General features: G+C 56.6%; 12 protein-coding genes across 12 annotated transcripts; 8 read left to right on the top strand and 4 right to left on the bottom strand.

The window, feature by feature from the left end:
* Positions 1–41: 41 nt before the first annotated feature.
* On the top strand, positions 42–3,039 carry BCV69DRAFT_93208 (PH domain-like protein). The gene is made up of 2 exons (XM_025495646.1): positions 42–531; positions 605–3,039. Exons 1-2 carry the CDS (start codon positions 136–138, stop codon positions 2,948–2,950), a joined length of 2,742 nt encoding a protein of 913 aa, XP_025349807.1. The 5' UTR covers positions 42–135; the 3' UTR covers positions 2,951–3,039.
* BCV69DRAFT_93197 (hypothetical protein) lies at positions 3,025–5,501 on the bottom strand. The gene is made up of 5 exons (XM_025495645.1): positions 4,909–5,501; positions 4,015–4,818; positions 3,567–3,916; positions 3,340–3,457; positions 3,025–3,139 (listed from the first exon to the last, which is right to left on the bottom strand). Exons 1-5 carry the CDS (start codon positions 5,468–5,470, stop codon positions 3,129–3,131), a joined length of 1,845 nt encoding a protein of 614 aa, XP_025349806.1. The 5' UTR covers positions 5,471–5,501; the 3' UTR covers positions 3,025–3,128.
* Positions 5,502–5,621: 120 nt separating this feature from the next.
* Positions 5,622–8,870, top strand: BCV69DRAFT_93146 (hypothetical protein). The gene has a single exon (XM_025495644.1). The coding sequence runs from the start codon at positions 5,774–5,776 to the stop codon at positions 8,579–8,581; it is 2,808 nt and encodes a 935-aa protein (XP_025349805.1). The 5' UTR covers positions 5,622–5,773; the 3' UTR covers positions 8,582–8,870.
* BCV69DRAFT_280240 (NAD(P)-binding protein) lies at positions 8,217–9,968 on the bottom strand. Its single transcript, XM_025491544.1, has 2 exons — positions 9,167–9,968; positions 8,217–9,064 (listed from the first exon to the last, which is right to left on the bottom strand). Exons 1-2 carry the CDS (start codon positions 9,783–9,785, stop codon positions 8,676–8,678), a joined length of 1,008 nt encoding a protein of 335 aa, XP_025349804.1. The 5' UTR covers positions 9,786–9,968; the 3' UTR covers positions 8,217–8,675.
* Positions 9,969–10,111: 143 nt separating this feature from the next.
* Positions 10,112–11,571, top strand: BCV69DRAFT_292137 (putative ADE1-phosphoribosylamidoimidazole-succinocarboxamide synthase). Its single transcript, XM_025493782.1, has 3 exons — positions 10,112–10,351; positions 10,441–10,828; positions 10,922–11,571. Exons 1-3 carry the CDS (start codon positions 10,163–10,165, stop codon positions 11,398–11,400), a joined length of 1,056 nt encoding a protein of 351 aa, XP_025349803.1. The 5' UTR covers positions 10,112–10,162; the 3' UTR covers positions 11,401–11,571.
* A 1,211-nt stretch (positions 11,572–12,782) lies between these two features.
* BCV69DRAFT_280235 (hypothetical protein) lies at positions 12,783–13,729 on the top strand. Its single transcript, XM_025491543.1, has 4 exons — positions 12,783–12,955; positions 13,055–13,139; positions 13,252–13,406; positions 13,483–13,729. The coding sequence occupies exons 1-4, from the start codon at positions 12,858–12,860 to the stop codon at positions 13,496–13,498; spliced, it is 354 nt and encodes a 117-aa protein (XP_025349802.1). The 5' UTR covers positions 12,783–12,857; the 3' UTR covers positions 13,499–13,729.
* Positions 13,730–13,953: 224 nt separating this feature from the next.
* BCV69DRAFT_280233 (mitochondrial carrier) lies at positions 13,954–15,298 on the top strand. The gene is made up of 3 exons (XM_025491542.1): positions 13,954–14,314; positions 14,427–14,549; positions 14,641–15,298. Exons 1-3 carry the CDS (start codon positions 14,058–14,060, stop codon positions 15,152–15,154), a joined length of 894 nt encoding a protein of 297 aa, XP_025349801.1. The 5' UTR covers positions 13,954–14,057; the 3' UTR covers positions 15,155–15,298.
* Positions 15,299–15,647: 349 nt separating this feature from the next.
* Positions 15,648–17,031, top strand: BCV69DRAFT_280231 (hypothetical protein). The gene is made up of 5 exons (XM_025491541.1): positions 15,648–15,966; positions 16,053–16,179; positions 16,284–16,386; positions 16,480–16,599; positions 16,703–17,031. Exons 1-5 carry the CDS (start codon positions 15,813–15,815, stop codon positions 16,760–16,762), a joined length of 564 nt encoding a protein of 187 aa, XP_025349800.1. The 5' UTR covers positions 15,648–15,812; the 3' UTR covers positions 16,763–17,031.
* A 37-nt stretch (positions 17,032–17,068) lies between these two features.
* Positions 17,069–18,650, top strand: BCV69DRAFT_280230 (Arabinanase/levansucrase/invertase). Its single transcript, XM_025491540.1, has 2 exons — positions 17,069–17,558; positions 17,671–18,650. Exons 1-2 carry the CDS (start codon positions 17,340–17,342, stop codon positions 18,562–18,564), a joined length of 1,113 nt encoding a protein of 370 aa, XP_025349799.1. The 5' UTR covers positions 17,069–17,339; the 3' UTR covers positions 18,565–18,650.
* Positions 18,591–20,897, bottom strand: BCV69DRAFT_280229 (cytochrome P450). The gene has a single exon (XM_025491539.1). It carries the CDS (start codon positions 20,536–20,538, stop codon positions 18,958–18,960), a length of 1,581 nt encoding a protein of 526 aa, XP_025349798.1. The 5' UTR covers positions 20,539–20,897; the 3' UTR covers positions 18,591–18,957.
* Positions 20,898–21,630: 733 nt separating this feature from the next.
* Positions 21,631–23,264, bottom strand: BCV69DRAFT_310158 (hypothetical protein). Its single transcript, XM_025494770.1, has 2 exons — positions 22,861–23,264; positions 21,631–22,776 (listed from the first exon to the last, which is right to left on the bottom strand). Exons 1-2 carry the CDS (start codon positions 23,025–23,027, stop codon positions 21,717–21,719), a joined length of 1,227 nt encoding a protein of 408 aa, XP_025349797.1. The 5' UTR covers positions 23,028–23,264; the 3' UTR covers positions 21,631–21,716.
* Positions 23,265–23,461: 197 nt separating this feature from the next.
* On the top strand, positions 23,462–26,675 carry BCV69DRAFT_92725 (hypothetical protein). The gene is made up of 3 exons (XM_025495643.1): positions 23,462–23,960; positions 24,041–25,401; positions 25,483–26,675. The coding sequence occupies exons 1-3, from the start codon at positions 23,582–23,584 to the stop codon at positions 26,458–26,460; spliced, it is 2,718 nt and encodes a 905-aa protein (XP_025349796.1). The 5' UTR covers positions 23,462–23,581; the 3' UTR covers positions 26,461–26,675.
* Positions 26,676–26,696: the final 21 nt, after the last annotated feature.

The raw sequence follows: 26,696 nt of genomic DNA, 5'->3' as shown, positions 1-26,696 counted from the left end.
TACTAGACTTTCTGTACACTGTGTCAAGAGCAGTAGTGGCTACTGCTAGATCACTAAACTCGCTTCACTCTCCAGGACTTCTCTATCCAGCCCACTCCTGTCACACGCCTCAATCAGTCCGGGACGACTTCCAGGATGACGTCCCTGGCACCTGCCTCGTCGACGTCCTTTGCCCCAGGAGGCGGTGCCTCCTCCGCTTCCTCTTCGTCCACCACACCGCAACTCCAGCGTCAGACATCGGAGCATCGCCAAGCGCCCATCAGAAGGACCACCCTCACCAGCTCACGAGAAGGAGCTTCTTTCCCTTCTACGGGGGTTCAGCAGGCGCAGGCACAAACAGCGCGGCAGAGGAGTGATGAGTATGATGAGGAAGATGAAGGAGAGGATGAGGATGATGAGGAATATTATGAAGGAGTGGGACAGAGTGGACTACAGAGAGCTGGTGGTGTGATGGGAGGAGAGGGGAATTCGATGCTCACTGAAGTGACGGTCAAGTCTGGGTATCTATGGAAGAAGGGCGAGAAGAGGAAGGTGAGTTCGTACAGATCGGGACGACTTGTCCGAGCCTTCCATACTGAATCTGCCACTCATTCGGATGTTGTAGAACTGGAAAAAGAGATGGTTCGTCCTGCGATCCTCCAAGCTCTGCTACTACAAGAACGAAAAGGAGTATCAACTACTTCGTTTCATCGACATGTCGGAAGTGCATACAGTCGCTGCAATCGAGGTCAAAAAGCAAGACAACACCTTTGGTATTGTGACGCCCAAGAGGGCTTACTATGTCAAGGCGTCTACGCCTGCCGAATCCCACGATTGGATCCAAGCGCTGAACCATGTCAAGGCTCAGATCTCTCACCGGAACTCACTGTCGCAAGAAATGGAGGATTTGAGGATGAGCGCTCCTCAGCCTGTGCAACCGACGACCGACAGCATGGCATCATCATCCACCGTTAGGCCCAACCGGGAACGCAGTCGCTCCTCCTCACAGGCAGCAGCCGAGAGAGCAGCAAGCGCCGCCGCCGCTGCCACTAGTCCCACTGGCCCACCTATCAGCATCAACATCCCAGGCAAAGGGTTATACGTCGCACCTGCCCAGCCTAGAGCTATCAGTGGCGGCGGTGCTCCTGGTAGCAGTGCAACTGGTGGCTCCTTTGCCGCTGGCTCGGATGCTTTCAGCCCCTTGACAGCGACGACCGACAGTGACACTGGTGCGGATCGCTACGGCATGAGCTACGCCAGCTCAGCTGGCCTCTCGCTGGGCAGCAGCCCTGGACGAGAGACGAACATGCACCAGCATTGGTCCGGCTCGGAGCTGAGTGAGGGCGGGTCTGCAAACCCCAGGGGGACTAATTCGCCTCCCAGGCGTGGTCTTCCTACACGAGGTCACAGCTCCAGAGGACGCGATATCTCCGTCGGCAGCAGCGGCGCGGAGGGAGCTATCGGGGAGGGTGTCGGGAGTTATCAAAGCAGTAGCGCAGCAGTGTTGAGTTCTTCGGAAGAAGAAGACGAGGACAATAACGAGCAGCTGGACCAAGCCATGCCCTTGCCGATGCGGTCCTCGGCCCAACAAGGAGGTGGTGGGGACCCATTGTCGGCACAAGCAACGCCTACACAGTCTCAAGCTTCGCAGCCAACGCCGATCCAGTCTTACTCGCAGTCGCAATCCCAGTCACAACCACAAGGTGACGCCCTCCTGCGCGATCCGAATCGAGTCATCATACAAGGCTACCTGATGAAGCAATCCAACCGGCGCAAGCACTGGAGGAAACGTTGGTTCGTCCTGACGGCCTCGCAGCTCATGTACACGCGCAGCCACATGGACGGCAAGGCCCATCGGCAAATTCCTCTCACCTCTATACTGGATGCCATTGAGTACACGACAAAGAAGGCAACTACACCTGGAAGCCCGGGAGGCGGGTTTGGCTCGCCACTGACTGGTGGAGGAGGCGGATTCAGCTTTAATGCCCTGGCTGGGCATAGCTATGGCGGCGGCGGTGGCGGTGGCGGCGAGGGATCCGCTGGTGGGCAACAGGACGGAGGTGAAGGCTCTTCCTCCACAAGCAAGCCAGAACGACGCCAGAGCGTAGTAGCTGCCGTTGCATCGAATCTCAACAGTCTCAGCACGGGTGCAGCCAGCCTCGGTGGTGGTGGCAGCAACAACAGCCATCCTGGCGGCAGCGGCAGCGGCGCCAACGCCGGCGCAGGCGGTGGATCCGGTGGCCTAGCCCCCGCAACTGGCGGTATTGGCGGAGGTGGTAGTGTACCCGGCGCAGGATCAATGGCATCCTCCTCTGACGCGGGGAAAAAGCGTACCGAAAACTCCTTCAAGATCATCACCCCCAAGCGCACATTCCTCCTCTGTGCTCCCTCGGAGGAGGAAGAGATCAAGTGGCTTTCGGCATTGCATGCCCTGCTCACACGCACGAGGGGCGCATCGAGCGTCAGTGCGGGTACGAGTGCAATTGGTAGCGGAGGCGGTAGCGGTGCTCTGGCAGGGAGGGTTACAGGAGGGGGAACAGGGCCCTCAGGCATGCAAGGTCAAGGTCAAGGTCAAGGTCAATCTCAAATTCAGACCCAACTTCAGGGTGGACCGGCTGGAATTGCCGCCGGACAACCACCACCACCACCACCACCACAACAACAACAAGCGGTAAACCGGCTATCCTCTCCGCCTGCTCCCGCTCCTGCCTCTGCCTCAAGCACCACAACGGGCTTCCATATTCCCTCGAATCAGCACGTCGCCTCCTCCGTCAACACTCCCAGCGGCGGCAGTGGTGGCCCTCTTGGTGAGCCTGCCATCTCACAAAGCCAGAGCCAGAGCCAGAGTCAGAGTCAGAGTCAGAGTCAGAGTCAAGCGTACGGATCAGGAACCTCTCAGTCTACTGCAGCTGCTCCCCTCGTCGGGCATGCAACGGGCGTAGGGTCTCCTTCTTCTGCTGCTGCCATGTAAGCGAGATACAAATGGAGGTCTTTGTGGCCCTTTGTGTACGGCAGGCACTGTTGAAATTTCATTTCCATTGCTCTGCTTTGCTTTGATTCTGCATTGAGCATGGCTGAGTATTGGACCGTTGAAGTGAACTTGTCTGCCTCTTTTATCCCTCGCCATTTATCGTCGGGCCCTCCCCACCTTACCTTACACCTCTCGCCCCTCCCCCTCTCCCTCTCCCTCTCCTCCTCCTAACACCCCTCTCCCCCTCCTCTTCAACCCCAGCAACCCCACCCCAGCCGCCACAACCCCCACCAACCCCGCCAGTCCTCCCAACAGGAGGAAAGGTGCTGCTGGCCTCAAGTCGAAGAGCCAACCGCCCACTGAGGAGAGGAGGAGGATGGAGAGGGCACCGCTTGAGGAGTAGGCTCCTGCTAGGGCGCCTGAGCGTGGGGAGTTTAAGTGGTTGGTAGAAGAGGATTTGAGAGAGGCGATTAGAGAGAGGGAGGTTATGATGGAGGTTATTTGCGTCTGAGGAGGATGAGGAGAGGATTGGAAGCATGATACAGAAGGTCAGCAATCTTCATTCTTCTCTCTTCTCTCTCTCTAGAGTCCCACCTCTTGCTACTTCTATACTCACCACGCCCAGAATACAGGCCGCAATCCAAGCCCTAGGCACTCTTGGGTCTCCCTCTCCTGGCAGTCCCACACCATAGACCAGGAGCGCTCCCAATCCCAAAAAGGCTCCCGCGCCAAGAACCGTCTCTGCGCCTAGCGCATCACTTGCCAATCCCACAAAGGGTGCAAGGACCAGAGCGACAGTCTGTAGTACGCCTGACTGGGCAGAGGTTAGGGTATAGGCTTGTTTGCAGGTACGCTTTAATTCTGAAGGTGGGAGAGAGGGAGTGCCTGTGCCTGTCGAGGGGGGAGGACAGAGAGCTGGGTTGGTCGTGTAGAAGTAGTGGGAGATGAGGAGGGGGAGGAAGACGGCTGGGTGGGTCGTTGGGAGCAAAGGGAGAGTGGCAAGCACGCTCAGTAAAGGAGGTGACAGGGTCCGGCAAGTACCTCCCTCTCCGGATCGAACTTACTGCTGCCAATCGTTACGCCTCTGGCCAAAGCGCCCCCGAGGTAAGCCAATACAACACGACCCGTCTTGTCCCTGCCCGCCAGTCTGAAACCGTCCAGGGATCGTGCACCAACATCCACTATGGTGGCAGTAACGACGGAAAGTCCTCGGTGCAGTACAGCCCAAGGCGAGCTCGATCCTCTACCAGCCTGCATACGGTCACGCAGACGCTCTCTCCTCGCTTGACGGGCTGACAGACGCGAGGGGAGCTGACCGGGCTCTCTGGTCCCTGAAACTTCCTCTTGTCCATCGTCTTCTTGCGCCACACTATCTCCAGAGGTAGTCCTGGACAAGCGCTGTCTGTTGGCTGCTCTCTTCCTCTTGCTCTCTACCTTGTCAGGGTGCCGCAGTCCAACAGCCACAGAGGCGGCAGAGAAGAGGGCCAGGCAGGCGACGATCAGAAAGGCCTCACGGGTACCTTGCTGCACAAAGGGGTCGTCTGGACCTCCTGTGCCGCTCCCGTCACGCTCGGCTTCGTGCAGAGAGGCAAGACGGACGGGCAGGGGAAGCAGAAGAAAGACGGCAACAATTGCGCCTAGGCCGGTGAAGAGCCCAGCGAGGGAGGCCAAACGACCGTGCCTCGGCTTGGTGGAAGGAGGAGCCAAAGTCCCATTGCTAGGATCCAGCAGGGGTGTAGCCTCGGTTGCCTGCTGCGATTGAGAGGCTGAGCGAGGAGCGTCTGCCTCGTCGTCCGATGGGGCGCCTGTTACCCTGTTCGAAGCATCAGTCGGACCCGAGTCGCCGCTTGAGAACGTCGCCAGACTCGCTGAGGCAGGAAGGCCACAGATGAGGGGTGCGTGGTCAGTTGTGATCTGTTGAGGCTTTCGTTGTCTTATGCTGTGTTTTCTCTACTCACCCGTGAGCATCGCAGTGACCGCGCTTCCCCCGCCGGCAAAGATCAATCTGGCCCATAGCAAGTCAGGCCAAGGTTTCCTGGCGAGGGCATAGCTGACCAGTCCCAGCGAAATGAGACAGTAACCCACAGAAGCAACTATATGTATCCCCAATCGATCACTCAGGGCGCCCCAGAGAAGCACGAGGAATATGCTGGCGAGCTCATCGGAGAATGCCAGCTTGCCGGTGAGGAGCCCGATGCGCAGAGAGGGGAGCTCATCACTGCTGCCGCGTGAAGGCGTGTCTTGGAGCTGGGCAATGTAGAATGGCTGGAGTGAGTTCAGAAATACCAGAAAGAGAATTGAGGATGAAAAGTGTATCAGCAGTGCACAGAGGCTGAGCACCGAGACGCGGGGATGGAGACCCAGAGCACCTTGCCAGGTCGATGAGGGGGCGGCTGCTGCGCCTCGCTGGCGACTTCGAGCTGTGGACCTTGCGATGAGACCATTGTCTTCATCCTCGCCATCATGCTCAGAGTCATTGGCCTGCTGACGGTTCCTGATATCAAAGCTGGGCAGCGACATGGTCTTGGAGTGAGCAGCATAGAGACGTCAGCAGCAGGAAGAGTGTCCAGGCTGTACGAGCCGAGGGGCAAAAGCGGAAGTGCGGGTGGAGGCGTCTGAGCGCTGAGGCAATTTTCGCATTCTTCCTCCTGACGCTGCCTGGGCCTCGATACCACGCCCTTACCATCCATACCATTCCTTCCTACGACGGCAATACTGGCATCGTATCCATCCCTCAGAAGTCGTGTGTCCTCCCTACTCAGGCCTGGTGACCGTATCCTGTATCAGCATCGCCGCCGTCGCCTGCCTCCTACTCCAGCCGTCATGACGGCCACTCCACCTCGGCGGCCCGACGAGGAAGTCGACTCCACACCCTCCTCGCCTCGTCTGAGCACCAATGGCAGTCTCAGCTCGTCAGTCAAGCAGCGTCATCCTCTCCTTCACCGTCCTCTGTATGCATTCCAGCTGCCCCCGACTCTCCTCTCCTCCCTCAAGCTGAGGTCAATCGACGTAGAAACCCCTGCAGAGGCGCAAAAGGGCGAGAGCAGCGCTGCATCAGGCGCCACGGCAGGCGGTCCCTCAGCAGCTGCACTCGCGCAGACTGCCACGACCAGTACCAATCTCACCTGCAAGCTATGTCCCTCTCAGCCTACCTTTCCCACATCAGGCCATCAGAGGGCTCACTTCCGAAGCGAATGGCATCGGTATAATCTACAGGTAGCTCTCAAGACCGGCGGAGCGCAAGGCAAGGCTGTAGGTCTAGTAGACGAGAAGGGCTGGGAGGATCTGGTCAACGATCTTGGCGACGGGACAGAAGAGGAAAGCGTAGGTGGGAGCACAGACGAGGAAGGCGCGAGCAAGCCCGCTAGGGCATCCGATCTGGTATCACTCGTAGTCAAGAAGCTCCATTTGAATGGCGCTTCCTCAACAGTCGCATTTGAGACAGACGAACCTACAATAGACGAGGAAGATGAAGATGAAGAGCTCATGGTCTCTACTCACTCTCGAGGTGGAGCAGTCACAGCCAAGTCAGCTCTATTGTGGTTCACCACACAGGCCTCGGACGCATCCGATCGAGTTCACCTTGAACAGACGCAGTTTGGCCTCTACCGGTCTATCTTTCCTGATGTATCATCGACAACAGTACCCTCTTCCAGCGCAGGTGGATGGCATGTGAGCGCTCTGCAGGCCAACCAGGCTGCTCCCTTGCGGAGAGCGCCAGTGAGAGGAAGCCAGGGTTCGGGCTGGAAGGGCAAACGCCTGAAGGGAATGGACGATGCTGCAATCATGCTCGGAGTCAACTTCCTTGAAGGAGAGGGATACGTCCCAGGTCTCGTCACTGTCAAGCCCGAGCGTGGACAAGGTACTCCGGAGGACAGCGAGGAAGACTCCGACGGGCAAGTTGCCTCTTCCTCTTCTGAAGGAGAGACCGAGGTGACCATCAGCACTTCTTCTGCTCTCCCTCGGTCCCTCGATCCACCTCTTCGCACCTGGACAGTTCTCCTCTTCGGCGGTGGTCACTTCTCGATCGTAGTAGTGGCTCTCAATCCCCACATCGCCCCACGAGTCGCATCTCGCAACCGGCCTCTACCCCCTCAGGGAAGCGATGAAGAGGCTGTTTCGGAAGATCGATCCTTGATCGTTTTAGCGCACAAGGCATTCCATCGCTATACTACCAGGAGGAAACAAGGAGGATCTCAGTCTGCGCAAGATGCTAGCGGCAAGTTTGCAAAGTCGGCAGGAGCCCAACTGCGTCGTGCTGGAGAAGTAGCGTTGGTAGAGGAGGTTCGCGCTCTGCTGAACCTCAGTGGCTGGAGAAAGCTGATTGGCGAGACAGAGAGAGTGTACGCTCGCGCTGGTGGTCGAGCGGCTAGAGGTATACTGTGGACATGGGGTGGCGATGTTGCATCTCCTCTCGAGGGGCCCAAGACGGATGGAAGGCTCCGGACCGTACCTTTTTCGACTAGGAACAAGGCCACCGTTGGCGAATGCCTACGCGTCTTTGCCGAACTAGCCAAGGTCAAGATTTCACGCAGGACAGATCAAGAGCTGGAGGAAGAAGATGAGGCCTACCGACGATCTCTCACTGGCAACCAGGCTGCGCGAGAGGAGCTGCAGAAGAGGAGGGAGCGAGAGAGGCTAGAGAGAGAGCAGGGCTTGGCGAAGCTGAGGGAGAAGGCGAAGAAGCGCAAGGGGGAGGAGGGGCTTCTGAGCAAAGAGGAAAAGAAGAGGAGAGAGCGATTCGAGAGGATGATAGATATGGCTCGACGAGGCAGGATCGAGGCACTTGTGAATCACCTCGAGAAGTACGGGCCGCAATTGCTTCCTGCACAAGGATGGGAGGCGGGTGAGGAGGACAAGGAGAGCTCCATCGACGCTTCTCTACCCGAGTGGTGGAGAGCGAGGCAACTACCTGCAAGTTCTTCTTCTTCCTCGAAGAAGACGAGCTCACTCCTCATCCCGTCTACGCTCCTGCAATTGGCCGCCGAGGCAGGTCAAGAAGACGTGGTGCAATGGCTTCTCGTCGAGAAGCGGGCCGATCCAACCATTGGCGTCTCTACGCCTCCTGCTCCTCCCACCGAGGCATCACAAGCTGGCACCGATACTCCTGCCCCTGCCGCTGCTGTCGAAGCATCCAGCGATACTCCCTGGCCTCACCGTACCGCATACGACCTGGTCCCCTCCTCGTCCAAGGGCACCCGCAACGTCTTCCGCCGTCTCAAGGCCAACCAGCCCGATTGGTACGACTGGTCCGGTAAAGCCCGCGTGGTAGATAGTGCTCTTACGGGAGAGATGGAGGAGAACCAGAGTAGACGAAAGGCTGGACTGAGGGAGAAGGCGAGGGCTCGAGAGCGGGAGCGCGAGGAGAGAGAGAGGGAGAAGGAGTCTCAGCAAGCCACTGCTGCTCCGGCTCCTGCAGCAGTGGTCTCTGCGCCTGCTAGTAGTGCGACGAAGAATCGACTTGGAGGAGGGAATGCGAATCAGGGTACGGCGGCCTCGAGGGCTGCTAAAGACGCGAGGGATAAGATGGAGGGTGTTTCGCCTGAGATGAGGGCTAGAATCGAGAGGGAGAAGAGGGCGAGGGCGGCAGAGGAGAGGATGAAGAAGCTGCAGGGAGGTGGAAGCCCATAGAGCAGTGATCTGTTTTGAGCTGCGAATAATATTAGATTGAGACCTACAGGGGGGCCTCCCGAAGAAATTGCCTGCATCGCTCAGAGGGAGGCTCTTACTTGGCCGTATCCTCCCTGATCCTCACCACTGCCTTTCCCCACGTCTTCCTCTCACTCAAATCCATCAGACCCTGTGGCAGTTCCTCCAACCCCTTGTACACCCTACTGAAAACCGTCGGCTTAATCCTCTTTTGTTCAAACATTTCCAAGAGGGCATTCCAGCACTCTGGAATCTTATCGACCTCATTCTTACTATAGGCACCCCAGAAGACTCCCGTAATGGAGCAATTCTTGAGAAGGACCAAGTTGGCGGGAACTTTTTCAATGTTGCCTGCTGCGAAACCTACGACTACTAGACGAGAGTTCCAAGCGGCACATTTGAGAGAGGGGATGAGGAGACCGACGGGGTCGTAGACGACGTCGACACCGTTTCCTCCGGTCATCTCTGCGAGAGAGGGGAGTGGCGGGTATAGAGAGGGAATAGTGAGCAATCTTTCAGAATCGAAAGTCGGCGAAGGAGTCGCCTTTATCTTGATTCGTCACTCACCTTTCACCTTCTGAGGCCACTTGTCATCTCGATAATTGATCACCTCATCCGCTCCTCCCACCTCCTTGCACACCTTCAACTTCTCTTCGGAACCCGCCGTTGCAATGACATGAGCTCCCAGTGCTTTAGCAATCTGTATGGCTGCCAATCCCACACCTCCAGCTCCAGCATGCACAAGGACCGTCTCGCCCTCTTGTACATTAGCTCGGAAGACGAGTGCGGCGTACGAGGTAGGATAGGTGATAAACAGGCTCGAGGCTTCATCCATGCTCATTCCCGTCGGCACCGGCATGAGCTGTAGGAAATCCGCACACACCTGCTCCGCATAACTTCCATTGGCTGCACCAAATACTCGATCTCCAGGCTTAAGGTCGCACCCTTCTGGAATAGGCGAGTCTTTCGCTACCACGCCTGCAATTTCCGTTCCGGGGACGTAAGGAAAGGGCTTCTTGATTTGGTATTTGCCGGCTACTTGAAGCACGTCGAAGAAGTTGAGAGCTGCGGAATAGACGTCGACGATGACTTCGTTGTCCTTGGGCTTGGGAGGGGAGGCAGAAGTGGAGAGCTTCTTGGCTAGAGAGGTGAGGGGAATGTCCTCGTCGATTAGGTATCCCTTCATTGTGATTGCCGGTGGTAGGAAAGTAGCGTAAGTGATCGGCCGTGAGAGGGAGCACGGAATGCAGCAACGATCGTGTGGAGATGAAGCAGAGAATGAACGAAGCTGACGAGAGAAGAAAGTCGCAGATGAGATCGGAAGAAGGTCAGGTCGAATGAGTAGTAAGCGACGCAGCACGGCAGTTGGTTCGGAGCAGTGGCGAGTGCGGGGGTGGCACTTGGGAACCGGTAGCCGGTTTTGCAACTCCGCTCCCACCTCGCATCTCCGTTCCGAACTTTGTTGAGAAGGAGTCAAGATTGCTGCTGCACGCTTTGTACAGGGCGAGGGAAGTAGCACGTCCGCCCAAATCGCAGCTAACTACTTACGACAAGCAATACAAGATGACCACCGCCGCTAGCTCTTCCTCATCGTCTTCGGTGGTGACTACCGACCTGCCGCTGAAACTCCTCGCCAAGGGTAAAGTGCGCGATGTCTACGACGCCGGCATCCCCGAGGGAGAGGAGCACGCAGGAGCGATCCTCTTCGTAGCTACAGATCGCATCAGTGCCTTTGACGTCGTGCTGGACAACGTGAGTGGTCTGCAAGGGCAGAGGTGACAAGGAGGATGCTGTGGTACATCGAGACTGACCTGCATCGCCTCGTTGCTCTGACCTCGCAGGGCATACCAGAGAAGGGTCCCCTCCTGCACGCCCTCTCTACCTTCTGGTTCTCCCTCCTCACCCCCTCCATTCTCCCCTCTCACATCCTCTCCACCAGCTTCTCCACCTTTCCCGAATCCCTCCAAGCCCGTCTAGATGTGCACAGAGACCAGCTCGATGGTCGCTCCATGCTCGTGCGCCGCGCAAAAGTCCTACCCATCGAGGCAATTGTGCGTGGGTACATTACTGGGAGTGGGTGGAAGGAGTATCAGAAGAGTGGCACGGTTCATGGATTAAAGATCGCAGAGGGGCTCAAGGAGAGCGAGAAGATCCCCGGTGGACCGATCTTTACCCCGAGCACAAAGGCAGATCAGGGGAGTCACGATGAGAACATCCATCCCGACAAAGGTGAGTAGCCCGAGTAGCTCGAAGCGGGCGACATGCGCTGTATCTGTGCTTCCCTCTGACATCATGATCGTTTTTCTGAACGCTCAATGACAGCCGCCGACCTACTCGGTCCCGCCCTCGCCAAAGCCGTGTCCGAAGCCGCCCTCAACCTCTACCGCACCGCCTCGGAACATGCCGCCTCTCGGGGTATCATCCTCGCCGACACCAAGTTCGAATTCGGTCTCGTCTCTTCCTCTCAGTCCGGCCTACCACCTACCGCCTCCCTGGCCGGCTCTTCCCTACCCAGCGGAGAGTCCCTCGACGACATGACCTTGATCCTAGTCGACGAAGTCCTCACTCCCGATTCTTCCCGATTCTGGAGCGCAGAGGACTTCCAACCGGGAAGAGGACAGGCTAGTTGGGATAAGCAATACGTGAGGGATTGGCTAAAGGCAAATGGAAAAGATGGAGCGGCGGATACGGGTGAGGTGGTGAGACTGCCTGATGAGGTGGTGCAGAAGACGAGGGAGAAGTATCAGGAGGCTTATGAGAGGATTACCGGGCAGAAGTGGAAGGGAGTGACGGGAGTTTGAATGCCGGGAAGACGATCGCGCAGCCTGGAGCAATCAGAGATGTTGACATCCTACGAATCGTATAGACCATTTGGAGACAACCACATCTCGCGGTGAGACGGTGACATCACAATGCTTTCGCGGAGATGACAATGATGTCTGGAGTGACAAGCGCGAATAGATTCTAGATACAAGTACTTGCATTCCTTCATACTCTTGCCCTCACAATGATGCCTTCATTCGGATGAGAGGGTCACCTGCATACATGTTCGTTCGCCTACTGCTCCTTGTTCTCAGAAGTGGCGTTTGCAACGGCCTCCTTTGCGGACGAGGTGGAGATGAATCTGTGGCAGCGGCAGGAACGGGAAGTGGCAGCGTTGCATTGTTAGCTTCGAAGCTCAAGTCCTGTACTGGACAAACGATTCTCTCATCTTCTGCGCCGTAATGGTCTGTGGGCAGTGACTCACCCGGAAGAGTCCTCGGTCTTCTTGGAGTTCTCCTCTCCGATCTCCTTGGAAGCGTAACCGCCGGCTGTGACAGGGATGGCAGGGAGAAGGTGATGGTGATGGTGAGTAATCTCTCCTGTTACCAATTTGCTTCAAGCAAAGGAGACCGGAAGGACCGACGGCTGCGATGCCATGCTCCCTTCCTTTTCAATCTGTGGTCGTGCGCCCGAGACTCACTCTGTCCGTCCATCTTTCCCTTGACAGTGTCAGCTGCCTTTGCTGCTGCTCCGTGGTCTGCTGAAGATGCCATTATAGAAGTCTGTCTGAAGCGTATGAGCTAGTGAGATGGAGTGTGTATACGTTGTAGTCGTTTGGTGAGGTTAAGTCAGGAAAGGTGTGCGGGAAGCATCAGCCCAGGGCCTAGCTAGAGGTTCCCCACGCCCTGGGAGGGGGTCGGTCATGTGGAGCAGGGCGGGGCAGCGTGAAATGGGCGCTGCGCCTTGACATCAGAAAGTGGGCGTGGACGGACCCGCTGAATTGCACAGGAGTGGGTGGTAGAGAGCTATGGTGTGTTCATCGTAGGCTGCTATGACTTTTGCGAGGTTGCAATGAGAATTACGACGACGGTAGAGAGCTGTAGGAAGAGGTTCAGGACTTGGCGGGCCTGAGCTGCCTAGCACAGAGGGGTGACTGCTGTTGCTCCGAGGCTATGCTGGTCGTAGGGCGTGAGCTGCTTGCCTCGGCGTTTGCTCTCCTGCCAGGGTCACGGAAGTGGCAAAGGCAGGAAGGGTGGGTAGGCCATAAGCGAGGGCACATCCCTTTGCCTACGACCGACGCAACACGGACGATGGACGGACGTCGGTGCCAAGGCGTGGCGTGCTTGAGAGGGCAAGGAAGCAATTCATCACACGGCGTGACCTCGCTGCTTCCTTCTCTTCTTCCTAACCATTACTACTACTGTCAACCAATACCAGCACCTGCTACCCCCACCACACTGCACTACACCACACACTCAACAACCCACTAGCCATCATGTCGCACCCCACCACTCCCCTTCCTTACGACGCCGACATCAAGGCTGTCCCCAAGACCTCTGGTCCCATCAACCTCCTCGTCCACATCACTGCCAAGTAAGTCTGATCGGCGCATCCCCTCTGCTGCTCTACCTCAGCACTGACAGTCTTGCTCTTCTCGGCCATCCTCCTGCCCTGCCCTCCCCCTCCCCTCAGGCCCGGCAAGGAAGCAGAGGTCAAGAAGTACCTTCAGGGCGTCCGCGACTATGCCAACTCTGACAAGGAGCCAGGCACACTCGTCGTAAGTATCAGCTCAGCTCGACCTCTCTCAGAGGTGCCTGCCCTCCTCTCTCGTCCCTCGAGATTGACGTGCTCCTCTCCCCCTCCTCCCCACCTCTACTTCTCACCCTCAGTACAACATCTCCCAGTCCAACGCTGGCCCCGAGACTTACATCGTCTACGAAATCTACAAGGATGAAGCTGCCTTCCACCACCACACCGATGGAGCCACCTTCAAGGAGCTCTTCTCCAAGGCTGGCGAGCTCGTAGAGGTCTTCCACAGCCGATGGTAAGTCGTGCGAAAAGGCAAAGAAGCAAATCTCCTGACTAGTGCTGATTGTCGCCGTCGTCTCACTTCTTTCCAGGTACACTGAGTTCTAAGCGTCTTGATGGACACTTAGTGGCCCGAGGAAGAGCTGTCCTCTTCACCCTGTCCCTACCCTCCACACCCATACCAAAAGTCCATCAACCTTAAAAGTCTCCAATTCCTTGTCTTCAGTACCCAGTTCAGGTATTCCCCCTCCCTCCCTGGTCACGCACCAATGTCGTCAGTAGTATCGGACTCAAGAAACAGATTGAAGTCAAATGAAATCGGCCGGCTGTAACGCGAGCATAGCAGTTGAAGCGACGTCTGATCTGGGGTGTGGTGTGTTCCATGGCGGAGCGTGTGCCTGCCTGCCTGCCCTGCCTGGCTGCCCCGCCCGGCCTGTGAGGCAGATTGATTGGCCGGGAATCAATCAAAGTCCGCTGCCCTTCTTCCTTTTCGTCGCCTTCCGTATCTCTGCTTCCCCAGCATTTTTCCCCCTCCCGCCGCCCGAGTGGATCCTATACCGTCCCTCTTTCCTGACTCAATTCTCTAGCAGGCGAGCCTTTCCACGACTCTGAGACCTCACCTCTCCTCACTTCACCCCACCTTTACGACCCTCCTTTTCCTCCCACCATGTCTCCCCTCCCACCCGGCGCCAAGCGCGAATCCACCACCGCCCGCCTGCTAGGCTCAGGCACATCAGGAATTGCCGAACTCGCCGTCTTCCACCCTGTAGACACTGTTGCAAAGCGGTTGATGTCCAACAAGGACAAGTCGCTTGCTTTTTCACAGATCATCTTTAAAGACAAGGCGAGCGCACCACTCAGCACAAAGGCGCTCAGTCTTTTCCCTGGATTGGGATATGCCGCGGGGTATAAGGTGCTGCAGAGGTTAGTAGCGTAGAGGAGTGCAGCGATGGGCATGGGGTAGGGAGAGCTTGACAGCTTCAGGAGGTTGAGAAGCACTACTGACAGCCCAATATGCTTTGACTACCTACCTTAGGGTGTATAAGTTCGGAGGACAACCCTTTGTGAATGACTACCTGACTCACAACTACAAGAGCTCCTTTACATCGACTTTTGGAGAGAGGAATGGAAAGAGTATCATGTCCGCAACAGCAGGAAGGTGAGTTCTTGATTCTCGAGAGCATAGCCCTCCAGGATCGGAGAAGACGGTGAGCTAATGTCGAGCCATCCTCTTTTGCCTCTCTTGTCAGTCTGGTGGGTATCGGTGAGATTGTTCTCCTCCCTCTGGATGTCCTGAAGATCAAGCGTCAAACCAACCCAGAAGCCTTCCGCTCTCGCGGCTTCCTCCGCATCGTTGGAGACGAAGGTCTCTCCCTCTACCGTGGTTGGGGCTGGACAGCAGCCCGCAATGCCCCCGGCTCTTTTGCTCTCTTTGGTGGTTCAGCATTCACAAAGGAGTACCTCTTCGGTCTAGAAGACTTTGGCAAGGCCACTTGGGGTCAAAACTTTGTCGCTTCCATCGGTGGAGCTGTAGCGTCCATCACCGTTGCTGCACCCCTGGATGTGGTCAAGACTCGTATTCAAAATGCAAACTTTGAGAGTACGACGGGAGGAGTGACGATTATCAAGGATATGATCAAGCATGAGGGTATGACGGCCTTCTTCAAGGGACTCACACCGAAGATCCTGGTCGTAGGACCTAAGCTCGTCTTCTCCTTCACTCTGGCGCAAACGCTCATCCCAATGTTCGGGAAGGTGGTGTAAAGGTTGGGCAAGAGCGAGGATATTCTTGGTCAGACGGTAAAAATCGGGCGGGGAAGGACGAGTGTTTGGTCCTTTCCCCCTGGCTCAGGACCTGCGATGGTAGCAGCAGGATTTCAAAATGTACTTCGGAGAGGTGGCTCACGGCGCTGTGCTCTCTCTCTCTCTCTCTTTCTCTCCTTTTTCTTGTGTTGGTATCTTTCACCATATTACACCGCTTCTACACACTCGTTTGTCAAACGCAGCGAATTGTGTGCTCCTCTGTGCGTCTTAATCTTTCGTCCTGCCTTCATCCCTTCTCGACGCTCCAGACTAGACGAAGCTCCTCGCTTGCCACTGATCCCCCACTCTGCCGTGGACTGCGATGCGATGCACGAGGGGTCGACTAAGGTGCCTGTGCGTGTAAGCCCTTGCTTCCTTTCAATATGCCGAAGGAGCCGACACTGGCGCGTATGTGGAGCACGGCACAGGACAGAGCACGCACAGCGAGGCAGAGGCAAAGGCAAACCTTAGGCTAGCCAAGAGGTCAAGAGTACATTGCGCTTCTTGAATTGACACCTTCTTCCAACACTTCCCCTTCTATCCTTTACAACTTCAATTCTCCTTCTAGTCTTGTCACACAGCACCCACACTTCACCCCACAACCCAACACACCTACATAATGGACAGCATCATCTCCATGGGACAAAAGTACCTCAGCGGCCAGAGCGGCGGCGGCGGCGGTAGCAGCGGAGGCTTTGACTTTTCATCGCTGGCTTCCCTCGCACAGCAACATGACACTCAGGGCAGTGGTGATTCTGACCTATTTGGGAATGGTGAGTGAGAACCGGTGGGGTGGAGAGGGACGTTCAGCTTCTGTAGCAGGCTCTGACATGCCCTTCCCTTGCTTTTACCCCCACAGCCGCCTCTTTCTTGCAGAACAACGACCAGAACCCAGATGATGTAGATGAGGACGAGATGTCTCAGCATGAGCAAAAAGTCAATCAGGGTGGTCAGGCCCACTCGACGGAAATTGGAAATGCTGCTGCGTGAGTGTGCGGTCCTGGAAGGGCGGGCGGGTAAGCAAGCAGAAGTGGGCTCATACTGACCCTACTCTATCACCCTTTTTGTGTTGTGCTTGATCCTCTGTCAGCGTCTCTTCCATCAAGAACATGCTCAGCGGTGGTGGCCTTGGCGGTATGCTCGGCGGCTCTTCTGGAGACTCGAGCTCTAGCGGAGGTGGCATGCAGCAGAAGGTGAGTCACGCTTGTCTTCTACAGCACTTTCTTTGTTCGCTCTTCTCACATCTGATGCTCCGTCATCGCCAACTCTGTTTCACCTCTGCGCAGATCGTCTCCATGGCCATGGCTCAAGCCGCGGCATTGTTCGACCAGAAGCAGGCCAACGGCGAAGTCACTGGTGGTGACAAGCAGTCTGCCGTCAATTCTGCTGGCTCTGCTGCCACAAAGGTGAGTGATCGATTGGTCGGGCTAGAGGGACAAACACGTCGACGTTCCTGAGAAGCGGGTTCTGACCTCGCCTAAACCCTCCTTCTGTATTCTCTGCACACAGCTCATGCTGAAGTACGGAGCTGGTGGTAACATGGGTGTGCTGGCTTCCAAGTTCATGTAGAGAGCCACAGCATAGAGAGAAGGTGGACGAAAGACGTTGAAAGAAATTGCAACATAGTCGTTCATTCACACACTTGCCAAGGTGTTTCAGAGAGGTTCTGACAGCTGCCACGTACCCTTCCTTGACTTGACACAGAGGCGAGGTGTCGTAGGCTATGAGTCTCGCCGCCCTATCTCCACCTTTTCCACGATGCTGCACCACATGAATCTCTCTCAATACCATAGTCCACGTCTACTTTCGGCGCTCTACGTCGTCATAGCGTCTTCCCCTTCCCCTTTCTCCTTCTCCAAGCTCGCCCTCCCTGCCCACTCCCTCCCTCCCTTCTTCGTCACCGCCTAGAGCACAGCACGGTCCGTGTGTAAGAGCGGAGTTTCAAACCAGCATGCCGAATGTGGAGGTGTGCCCGCTTTCCGATAGTGTACGCTAAGGAAGGACCCTCCCTGGCCTTGGCCTTGCCCTGCCCTGCCTACTTTGGCCTCGTGGGTTCGTAAGGCGGTGACAGTGAACACTAAGGTATCCCTTCTGCCAACCGAACCTTTCCTCCCCCTCAAGATTCACCTTGACCTTGACCTTCACCATGCCAGCCCACCCGCACCTAGGCTACTGCAACCCCGTCATCCCCGAGCTCGCCGATCCAGGCGTGTACTATGATCCTCATTCCAAAAAGTACTATGCCTTTGGTACCAATGGCTGTGGTAAAAATATACAGGCAGCCTACAGTGATGACTTCTGTAGCTGGACAAAGTGGGATCAGGAAGTCTTGCCGGGACCGTTCCCTCCTTGGACTGGGACGGAGGTGAGTTGAGCTAGGGTGGAGTGGGGATGGTGGGGTGGGATGTTGCGGGCAGACGGAGTGGAGGAGCTGATCAATTCCTACTACTCTCCCCACTCCTCCCTTCTCTCTGCAGGGCTTCTTCTGGGCTCCCGAAGTCATCTCAGCTCCCGAAGGTCGTCCAGGTCACCTAATGTACGTCTCTACTCAAGATCTCGGTTCAGGTAAACAATCCATCGGCGTAGCCTACACCCAAGGTGGTCCTCTTGGTCCTTACAAGTTCATCTCTCACGGTCCCCTCGTCTCCCGTGGTGAGACCGGTGGGTGTATTGACCCTCAACCCTTTGTAGATCACGATGGTCAACGATGGTTGGTCTACAAGAATGACTATGATCGAATGTACACCAAGGGACCCCAAATCTGGTTACAGAAGCTCAGTAGTGATGGACTAGGATTTAGTGGAGACCGAGTACCACTTCAGGCTCCCCATGCGGGATATCAGGGTGATTTACTAGAGGCTCCCTACCTCACTCATCACCCAGAATCGGGAACCTACTGTCTCTTCTTCTCTAGTGGAACATTCACTACTGATGGGTATGCCACTTCCTATTCCATCTCCCGCAATGGACTTCAAGGACCTTATGAGCCCTCTGGCAAACCACTCCTGTACACGGATCATCATCGTGGAATACGTGGGCCTGGTGGAGCATGTGTAGTGCAAGGTGTAGAGGGGCACTGGTTTATAGTCTTCCATTCATTGGAGAGGGAGGATGGACCAAGAGCGACGTGTGTGCAACGTATCACTTGGGCACAGGATGGAACGCCGGTGCTTTCTGGAAGACCTAATGAGGGACATCGCCTCAGGCTTGGAGCAGAGGATGAGGATGATGAGGCGTCTGGACTCAAGGCAAAGGCGGGCCCTGAGCCGAGCTATACGGCTAAAGGGGGTGGTGGTGGTGGTGGAGGAGGAGGTGCGGGAGGTGACAAGGTTAAGAGTGGACTGCAGAAGGTCTTTAACAAGTTCAAGTGATTCCAAAGGGACTGGAGAACGTCTTGTGTCCTTGTCCGTTGTCGTCGTTACCCGTTGATACTGCTAATGCTATACATGTGTCGTCTCCACTAATGTACGCGCCGCCTGAATCCGAAGTCGAACGTGACCTTGGACCGGCAACGAAGTCGGGGGCATTGTTCGGCATTGCAGCGTGGTGCATATCGCAAGTATGAGATACAGAAGAAGACCGAAGCAAGAACAGCGAGGCGAGAAGTATGGGGGGTGACGCACGTTAGCTGGAGATACACACTGCCATCGTTTGCGGTACATCTTTCCCATCTTCCACCTCCCTTACCCCCCTTTCCCTTCGCCCTGTGCCTATTCCCTATCAATCCTCCCTCTCTCTCTCTCTTTGTCCTGCCTCATTGTGGATCATTGCCTCCGCTTAATCTTGACAGGCAAAGCGACCGGCTTCCTCAAGAATCCCTCGATGGTATTCATCTCCTGCCCCGGCCGAGCCAGCTCAAAGTCATACCTCCTAAACAGAGTCGACAGCAGCAGCTGCAGTTCCAATAGGGCGACGTTTCGTCCCACGCATGCGCGGGGGCCAATACTAAACGGTACAAAGGCCCTCTCAAAGTTTGCTCGGGCGTCCTTTGTGGCTAGCCATCGATCGGGGTTGTACGAATCTGCATCGGATCCCCATACGGATTGGTTACGGTGGATGGTGTAGGCGGGAACGGAGAGGGTTGTTCCTGCTGGGAAGTGCTTGCCGCAGATGACTGCCCCGCCTTCGGGTACGAGACGGGGGAGTCCCATGGAGGAGGTGGAGTGGTAGCGAAGTGATTCGGAGACGACTGCATTGAAGTAAGGTAGCTCGGCTACATCTGTTCCCACGGGGACATCGCCTACGTCGACGCTTTTGAGACTCTCATCGAGTTCCTTTACCAGCTTCTCCTTGACTTCAGGGTGCGTCATGACGTGGTAGAGGAGAGCGGCGGATGTGTTCGAAGTGGTGTCGCTGCCGGCAATGAGTTGTGTGAGGGCTTCGCTGGTGAGCTCTTCCTTGCCCATGGGCTGACCAGACTCGTCCTTCCCAGAAGAGAGGCGAGAAAGGAGATCGTCCCTCTCGCTTCCTTCCTTTAGTCGTTGATTAACCTTGGCCACTGCGATACCCGTTAGTCTCTTGACTGACTTGAGTCGATTGGCAAACCAGGGGATGCGGGCAGCGAGGGGTCGCAGGTATACGGGGACGTACCCCATGGTAGCCGAGTACTCGCCGCGCTCATTGATGATCCTCACGGCAGGTACCGTCTCGACCCTAGTAGACCCATCTGCATTCTCAAAGACGACGTCTGCATCATCTCGCCCTTGCTCCATCATGCCAAAGACGGACCCAAAGGCGAGGGAAGCAATGGTGTCAAAGGCGTAGAAGTTGAGCCAGTCCAATGCGTCGAGTGTGAACCATTCTTCTCCCTTTTCCTTTGCCGCCTTTGCAAACTCGTCGAAGCGACCACAGAGAGTCTCGACTTCTCGGCGGATAAAAGGCTCAAAGGCCTGGACATTCTTGGGAGCAAAAGTATGAGAGACCATCTTCCTCTTTCGTGTGTGCTCGGGGCGAGAGCGAGTATTGAAGAGTCCTCGAGGGAAGTTGGGAGCAGCAAAGGCGTCGTAGAATTCCGACTTTGTTGTACCGGTGGAGTGGCCGTAGACGGAATTCAGGGCTGTTGGGTCTGCAATGGATACGTGGGTGGGTCCTAGGCGGACAAAGGTGCCGTGCTTCTTGTGCTCCTCATGGATCACGAGGGATCGGTCGCCTCGCATGGCTTGCCTTGCCATCCATAGGTCGGTGAACCTGGCAAGGAAGGGCCCGGGTAGGGAAGCATGGGGAGAGGCGGAGAGTACATAGACGACGTAGATGGCGAAGAGGGCCACTAGGGCTGCGAGGGAGTGCTGCGCAGAGGCAGTGGCCCACTGGACTGCTTGAGAGAGGTAGCTGGTGATGACAGACATTGCGGACTGCGGAGGGGGAGGGAACTTGGCAGTGGTGAAGATTAGAGATGATTGAGTGGAAGATGAACAGCCAAGGATGGGCTCAAGGGGGTCGAGGTCGGCTTCGAGCGTCCAGGAACGAGGTGGGTGTGGAGATGTGTGCCTGAGGGCGTATATGTCAGCGCGGAGGAAGGAAGAAGACGATGTGCCCTCTCTACAGGGGTGGACCTGGCCTGGATGCTGATGCCGACCCTTTTGTATGATTGCGAGGTGAGGATGGTGAGCTGGCCAGTCTACTCGGTCTCAGAGAATATGACGAGCATCCCTTCTGGTCACCTTGGCCATCCTTTTCCCCCTTTCTGTGTCTGCGTCTGCGTCTGTGCCTCTTCCCCTTTGCAGCTTCTTCTCTCTCCGCCTGCCTCTGCATTTCCAATGTTACCCCGCACCCACCCGCCCGCCTCGGACCCCGCGCTTCCGGCTGCCGTGATATGCGGGCGAGGAGGGGCTGTGCGGGGGTAGACGCCAAGCGGAAAGTGGGCTGGGCGGGGGCGCAATTAGACGTAGGCGGGCCAGGGGAGGGGGGCGATGTCAGTCAGTCAGATGTGACAATCTCGCTCGATCGTCATACGGCGCAGAGGGGAGAAGAGCAAGAGACGGTCTCTGACCATGCCACCGTAGTGTCAGGTTGGTAGACAAGGCAGGGATCAGCACGCACCATGACCCGAGACGGAGCGCATCGAGTACCAATCACATCAGTGACGCACGTGGTTCAATCCAGGCACCGAACAGGAGTCACGTGAATGAGTCAGTCTGTGCCTGACCGCTGGCCATCCTGGTAACAACGACGTACTCCAGCTCCTGCCACGTCTTCACCATCTCGCCATTCTCAGCAACACCATCACCTTGACCACGGCGAGGCAGAGGGGACACATGCCTCAAGGCATGTGCGCAGGGCAGAAGCAAAAGATCACGAGGTGCGGCCGTCGCAGCCTCGCTTGTCATAAAGGCAGCAGAGGACGCAGGGCAGCTGTAAGTCGCTCGAAGCTACAGCCCGGCGAGTGGTCTGGGACGTCATCATAGGAAGATTCACCACCTCATCGTATGCAGGCAGGCAATCGGTGACCGAACCAGTGGTGCCTGTGTTTGTGACGCTTCACTAGCTCATGGCAAGGGCATAAATTACACTGAAGTCATGGGCATCACCCCCTTCTTCTTCCACAACAAGGAGCTAGCTTATCCACATATTGTAACACCCAATCCCACCAAGCTTCGGCAGCTTTTCTTGCCTTGGTGGGACTCCTTTCCAGTGACGGTATGCGTGTCCTCTCCATATTCTCTGCCGGGTTGAGCACAATCGTTGACCGACTTCTCCCTCTCTCGCTCCGACCACTGTACCCCTCCATTGTAGGCTCAGCAGATTTGGATCGCTGTAGAGAGAGGAGCAGAGGTGTGTTCTCGTCTGTCCGGTAGACGACTGGCTCGCCCATCTCTGGCGAGTACCTAGCCCGATCTGTATCGTCTTTTGAGGAAGATCGAATGGAGTACCGCTCGTAATGACTGCCCACTCGGGGGAAATCGCTCACGCTCGACTGTAAGCGTGGAGCATCCCTGGACTGTCGAGGGACTCTCCCCCTGGTTGAACCCCCATGCGAATCCGCTCTTCTCCCCAGGAGTGAAGGGGCATCTGGCAAGTAGACGTTACTGCTCGCTGCCACCCTCTTTGGACTCCTAGATCTCGATCTGCTCCGCTCGTCTGTATCTCGCGACTCTTGCGCTAGGCGTGAAACCTGCCGGTCTTGCAATCGACGAGCGCTCGATGTAGTGGAGAAAGCAGGCCGACTTGGCGAGTAAGTACCATTGCGTTCTTCAGGTGATACCTGACGCGACCGCCGTGTTCTATGTTGAGACGATGTGGAAGTGGAAGGTGATGAAGAGCGTCTAGATGATGATGCACGTGGACTACGCCGCCTGTCTCGACTTGGCGATCTACCTCTTGAGTGACCGTGAGTTTGCGGTGGATGCGGAACTCCAAATTCGTCCAAATCGTCCTCTAGATCTTCCTCATCGACGTCCTCTGTGTGGTCTGAGTCCCCTTCTAGGTACGCCTCGTAGTCCTCCTCGTCTTCTGTATCATCGTCTGTGCTGCCGGGGACGCCCGTGGATGGACCGGCCCACCTCCGCTCTGTGAAGCTGGGAGATGTAATGCCGACCTGCTGAGGGTGGTGAGCCTGTGAGCGAGAGTAGGACCATGCAACATCTCTGATAAAGGATCGAACGGTATAGACTCCGGACTGTCAGTCTGATCACCCCTTCCTCTCTCAAAGCTATCTGCAAACCACTCACAAGCTGCTCTTCCATGGCGCCGGCTGATGTCCATCCGCACGTTGCGGCTGCTGCGATCCACCTCCCCTGCGAACGCCCTGTTGTCTGGCCTTGCCATTCACCGGCCTGGGAGCTGGAGCTGCATTCTTTGCAATGGGAATATTGCCCTGCTGACGAGGGGCTGGCATTGGGCCAAGGCAGCGGAAGAGGGACTTGCAGGTCGAGTGCAACCTCGAGCCGCAATTGTCCCAGATATGGGGCTAATTTCTAGCGCTCAAGCTGGCTGAAAAGGCTCCGCGATGAACGGTTGGCAAAGACGATAGCAGATAGTCGAGGATCGCAGAGTGTTTCGTAGAAGGAGGCGTGATCTGGGTGGGATGATGAAGGTTGTCTTTTGGCGGAAGAAGCTCTCGTGTTTGGTAGCGCCTGTCTGCCAAAAAGAAATCTTCCGTCTGTGTGAAGGTTCAATCGGCTGCCGCCCGCCTTCCCGCCCCGATCGCCTGCTTCTGGCCTCTGTGTTCCGTTCCGACACTGGGGTGCGACTTGCAGGTTCACCACGCCTCCGCCTGCAGAGCAAGACACGACGGAAAGAGGCAGAGAGGTGAGACACCGCACCTTGACTCGTACCTTCCTACCCACTCCTCACCACCATCCTCCTCTCCCAACCTCAATACCCTCAAACGCTTATATACCTTTGAGAACGTCATTGGTCGTACATCTGTCAACTGATGTCTCTCGCGACATGACAGACCAGAATGGCACATCCCACCCTTCTACCTCGGCCGGGATAGATCCCAGGAAGGATCCTGCCATCTTCCGCCCTGAGGGGATCATCGTCTTCCCACGCTCCGATGGCGATCCATCTTATGTGGCTCCCAATACCGTCAAGCCTCCCGCGTCAGCCGTGGAGGTCAACTACTTCCACATCATGGCGCCAGGAGAGTCCAAGTATGAGCGTTGGTCTAGTCTCATAGGCGCGGATCTGGCTACATGGGCCGGACAACCATCCAAGCCTCCCAATGGCAAGGAGTGGAAGCTGGCAAGCTATCCAGCCGACTATCAGATGTCAGAACAGAGAAAAGGGCCGAGAGAGTCTTACAGAACAGATCAGTACCTCTATGGTGAGTAACACGCGTTCAGGATCATGCATAGACTCCTGACTGATCCTCCTACGCCTCTGCTGCGCACTTTCGTCTCACAGGCTCAGCAGGTCACCGCTTCAGATCCACCAAGGAATTTCTCCCCCATGCTCAGTGGCTAATCATGAACGATGGTAGCTCTTGTCAATGCAAGTACTGCCCTGGTGGGAGACCTCGCGGCGGTGGAGGAGGATCGAATGACTCGCCAAAGGAGAAGCGCGAGAGGCCAGTGCGGGTGGGTAGGCCACCTGCCGCCAACAAGAAGCTTGCGCCAACGAATTCGTACAAAGTCAAGACACAAGATCTCCCGCGACCTCAAGATCGGCCGAGCTTGGGCGTCACTGTTCCTTCCATTCCGTTGAGGGACACGGAGATGGCAAGAACAGCTGCAGCTGGTAAGGGCGACTGCGAAGGGTACCGCATCGGCGAGATCGTTTGGGCCATCCTGGAACCACCTGTGCAAGACCCTACAGACAGCAAGCGCGTCATCGACAAGTGGCCTGCTCACGTAGAGGATGTGAAGACGATATCGAACGTCGCTCCCACCCTTCCGAAGCCGGCTGCCCCGTCAGACCCTCGCCGCGCCAAGGCTAAGAATGGCCAACAAAGCGACGCAGCCGAAAGCACTAGCTTCTCTCTCGAAGGCCGTGTGAAACAGGACCGACACTACGACATCATCCTTGTTGGCACGCCTGAGGATAGGGGCCGGGTGCCCGAATCGCGCCTGTTGCCTTTCCTCGTCGGCTTCGTCACCGAAGAAGTCAAGCACAGTCCCTTCGGCAAGATGGAAGAGCATGCATGGTTGTCAGACGCTACTGGCTTCCCTTCCAAGCTGCACCTTCTCGAACCACCGCCTTCAGAGTCGGCCAGACCCTCGTATAGCAAGGTGGCAGGCGCACTCGCTTTCTCTCTGACGAGCTGCGCCTACCTTCGGTCTCGATATCGAGTGACCGACCCTTTTCAGCTGCCGGAAGGCGTCACAGCTGATGCTGAGAGAGAAAGCGCGATCTTGGACCGGCCAAATGGCCTGGGCAACGGCCAAGCGTCGAGTGCCTCAACCTTGACGGACACTGTCAATCCAGCAGACACTGAGATCCGCGCCTCTCTAGCCGATCGTCGGGGGCGAGACGACGACAGACCGTCACGCGTCTTCCGCTCGGCGAAGAACACATCCTACAAGGGCGGAATATATTATCAGGGAGTCTTTGCAGGCTTGGAACGCATTTGGGTGGGCGACGTCGTCAGATTGAGGCTGCGAGACAAGGAGGTCAAGGACATGATGGAGGCTCTAGCTGCTGACAAGCGGCTGGCCCGCAAAAGTGATGCTGGTGAGGGTGCTGACACGAAGGGGACGTACATCATGAGGCTCAGAGCCATCACCAAGGAGGGTAGCCGCGTCCAAGCGGCGGGTTCGGTCTATCAGGTGAGTGAACAAAGGCAATGTAGAGTCTCTCGTGGGTAGAGATTTGCGACTGACTGCAGAGTCCCCTTCTCCAACAATCAGGTCATGACTCAGACTGAGTTCGATGCCAAGAAGGCGGTTGAGAAGGCGCTCTTCGATGCTACACCGCAAAAGAATGACGACGTCTTTGGCTTCGAGAAGCAATTTGCCTTTCCTGCTCTGGGCCTCCTCTCTGCAAATGGTCAGGAGCTCCCTGCCTCCCCTCCGATCTCCGACGGATTCGTCCTGTCGAGGGTCAACGCCGAGTCGCGCGAAGTCGTCTTCGACATGACAAAGGTGGCCGGCAGACTATACCCCTCTTTGGCGAAGCTGGGCGACCCAGAGCAGATCTACTCAATGAAAGATGTGCAGAAGCTCGTGTTCAGCAAGTATCAAGATACCATGGATGCGAACTTCGCCAGGCTGAGCCTCATAGGCGCTCTTCCCGGGTTAGTCAAGTCTATGAACATGGAGTACTGGGAGCAGAGGAGTGGAGCAGAGTTGATGAGGTCGTGCTTCGATGCTTCGAGAGGAGAAATCTACCACCACATCAGGCAACTCCTCGAGGGTCCTCCTGGCGGCGTCAAAGGCAGCAAGGACGCCTTGACTCAGCAAGCGACGGACGACATCACCGCTGTGGCTGCTGCTGCCGCCGCCGCCGCAACTGAGGCCGGCGGCGAGGCTTCGTCAACACCAACGAGTAATGGAGCCAACAAGCGCAAGTCTGCAGGAGACGATACGTCTTCTGCCCCATGGGGCCCACAGAGCAAGCGCACAGCGACGCAGCCAGGCGATACCCCCGTGCGAGGGGCAGCTGGAGCCTCTGGGACTAACGCAACACCGACGTCCAGAGCAGTAGGCAGCCCTTCGAAAGCTGCGGGTACACCGACGGCCGCAAAGCCGGCGAGGCCACCCGTTGTTGAGGACCCGGCACTGCCGCCGCTGCGTGAAGGGTGGATTGTGCAGAGCAGTCGCAATGGGCATGGAGTATACTATGCGCATCCGGCGACGAAGACGACGACTTGGGAGCGCCCTATCTGAGACTGCTATAAAGGGACGCGCAGATGGTAGGGCAAAAGTGCTCGTTTGGGTCCTCTGTAGTTGATACCCGTGTCGATCTGTTGGCCAAGCCTCGGGACTACTTTGTCGATGCGAGGTATTCTGAAATGTGATTGGAGTGCGGTACAAGTACAATTGTCGCGAGTCGAGTCGAGTCGAGTCGAGTCGATCTAAGACGTGCCTTTTGATGTATGCCAGCCCCCCTGAACCTTGTCCTG

This window comes from Pseudomicrostroma glucosiphilum (assembly GCF_003144135.1).
Source record: "Pseudomicrostroma glucosiphilum strain MCA 4718 unplaced genomic scaffold BCV69scaffold_2, whole genome shotgun sequence".
NCBI lineage: Eukaryota > Fungi > Basidiomycota > Exobasidiomycetes > Microstromatales > Microstromataceae > Microstroma > Microstroma glucosiphilum.
Note: the sequence above shows the minus strand (reverse complement) of the source record. Positions and strands in the feature narration are given on the sequence as shown.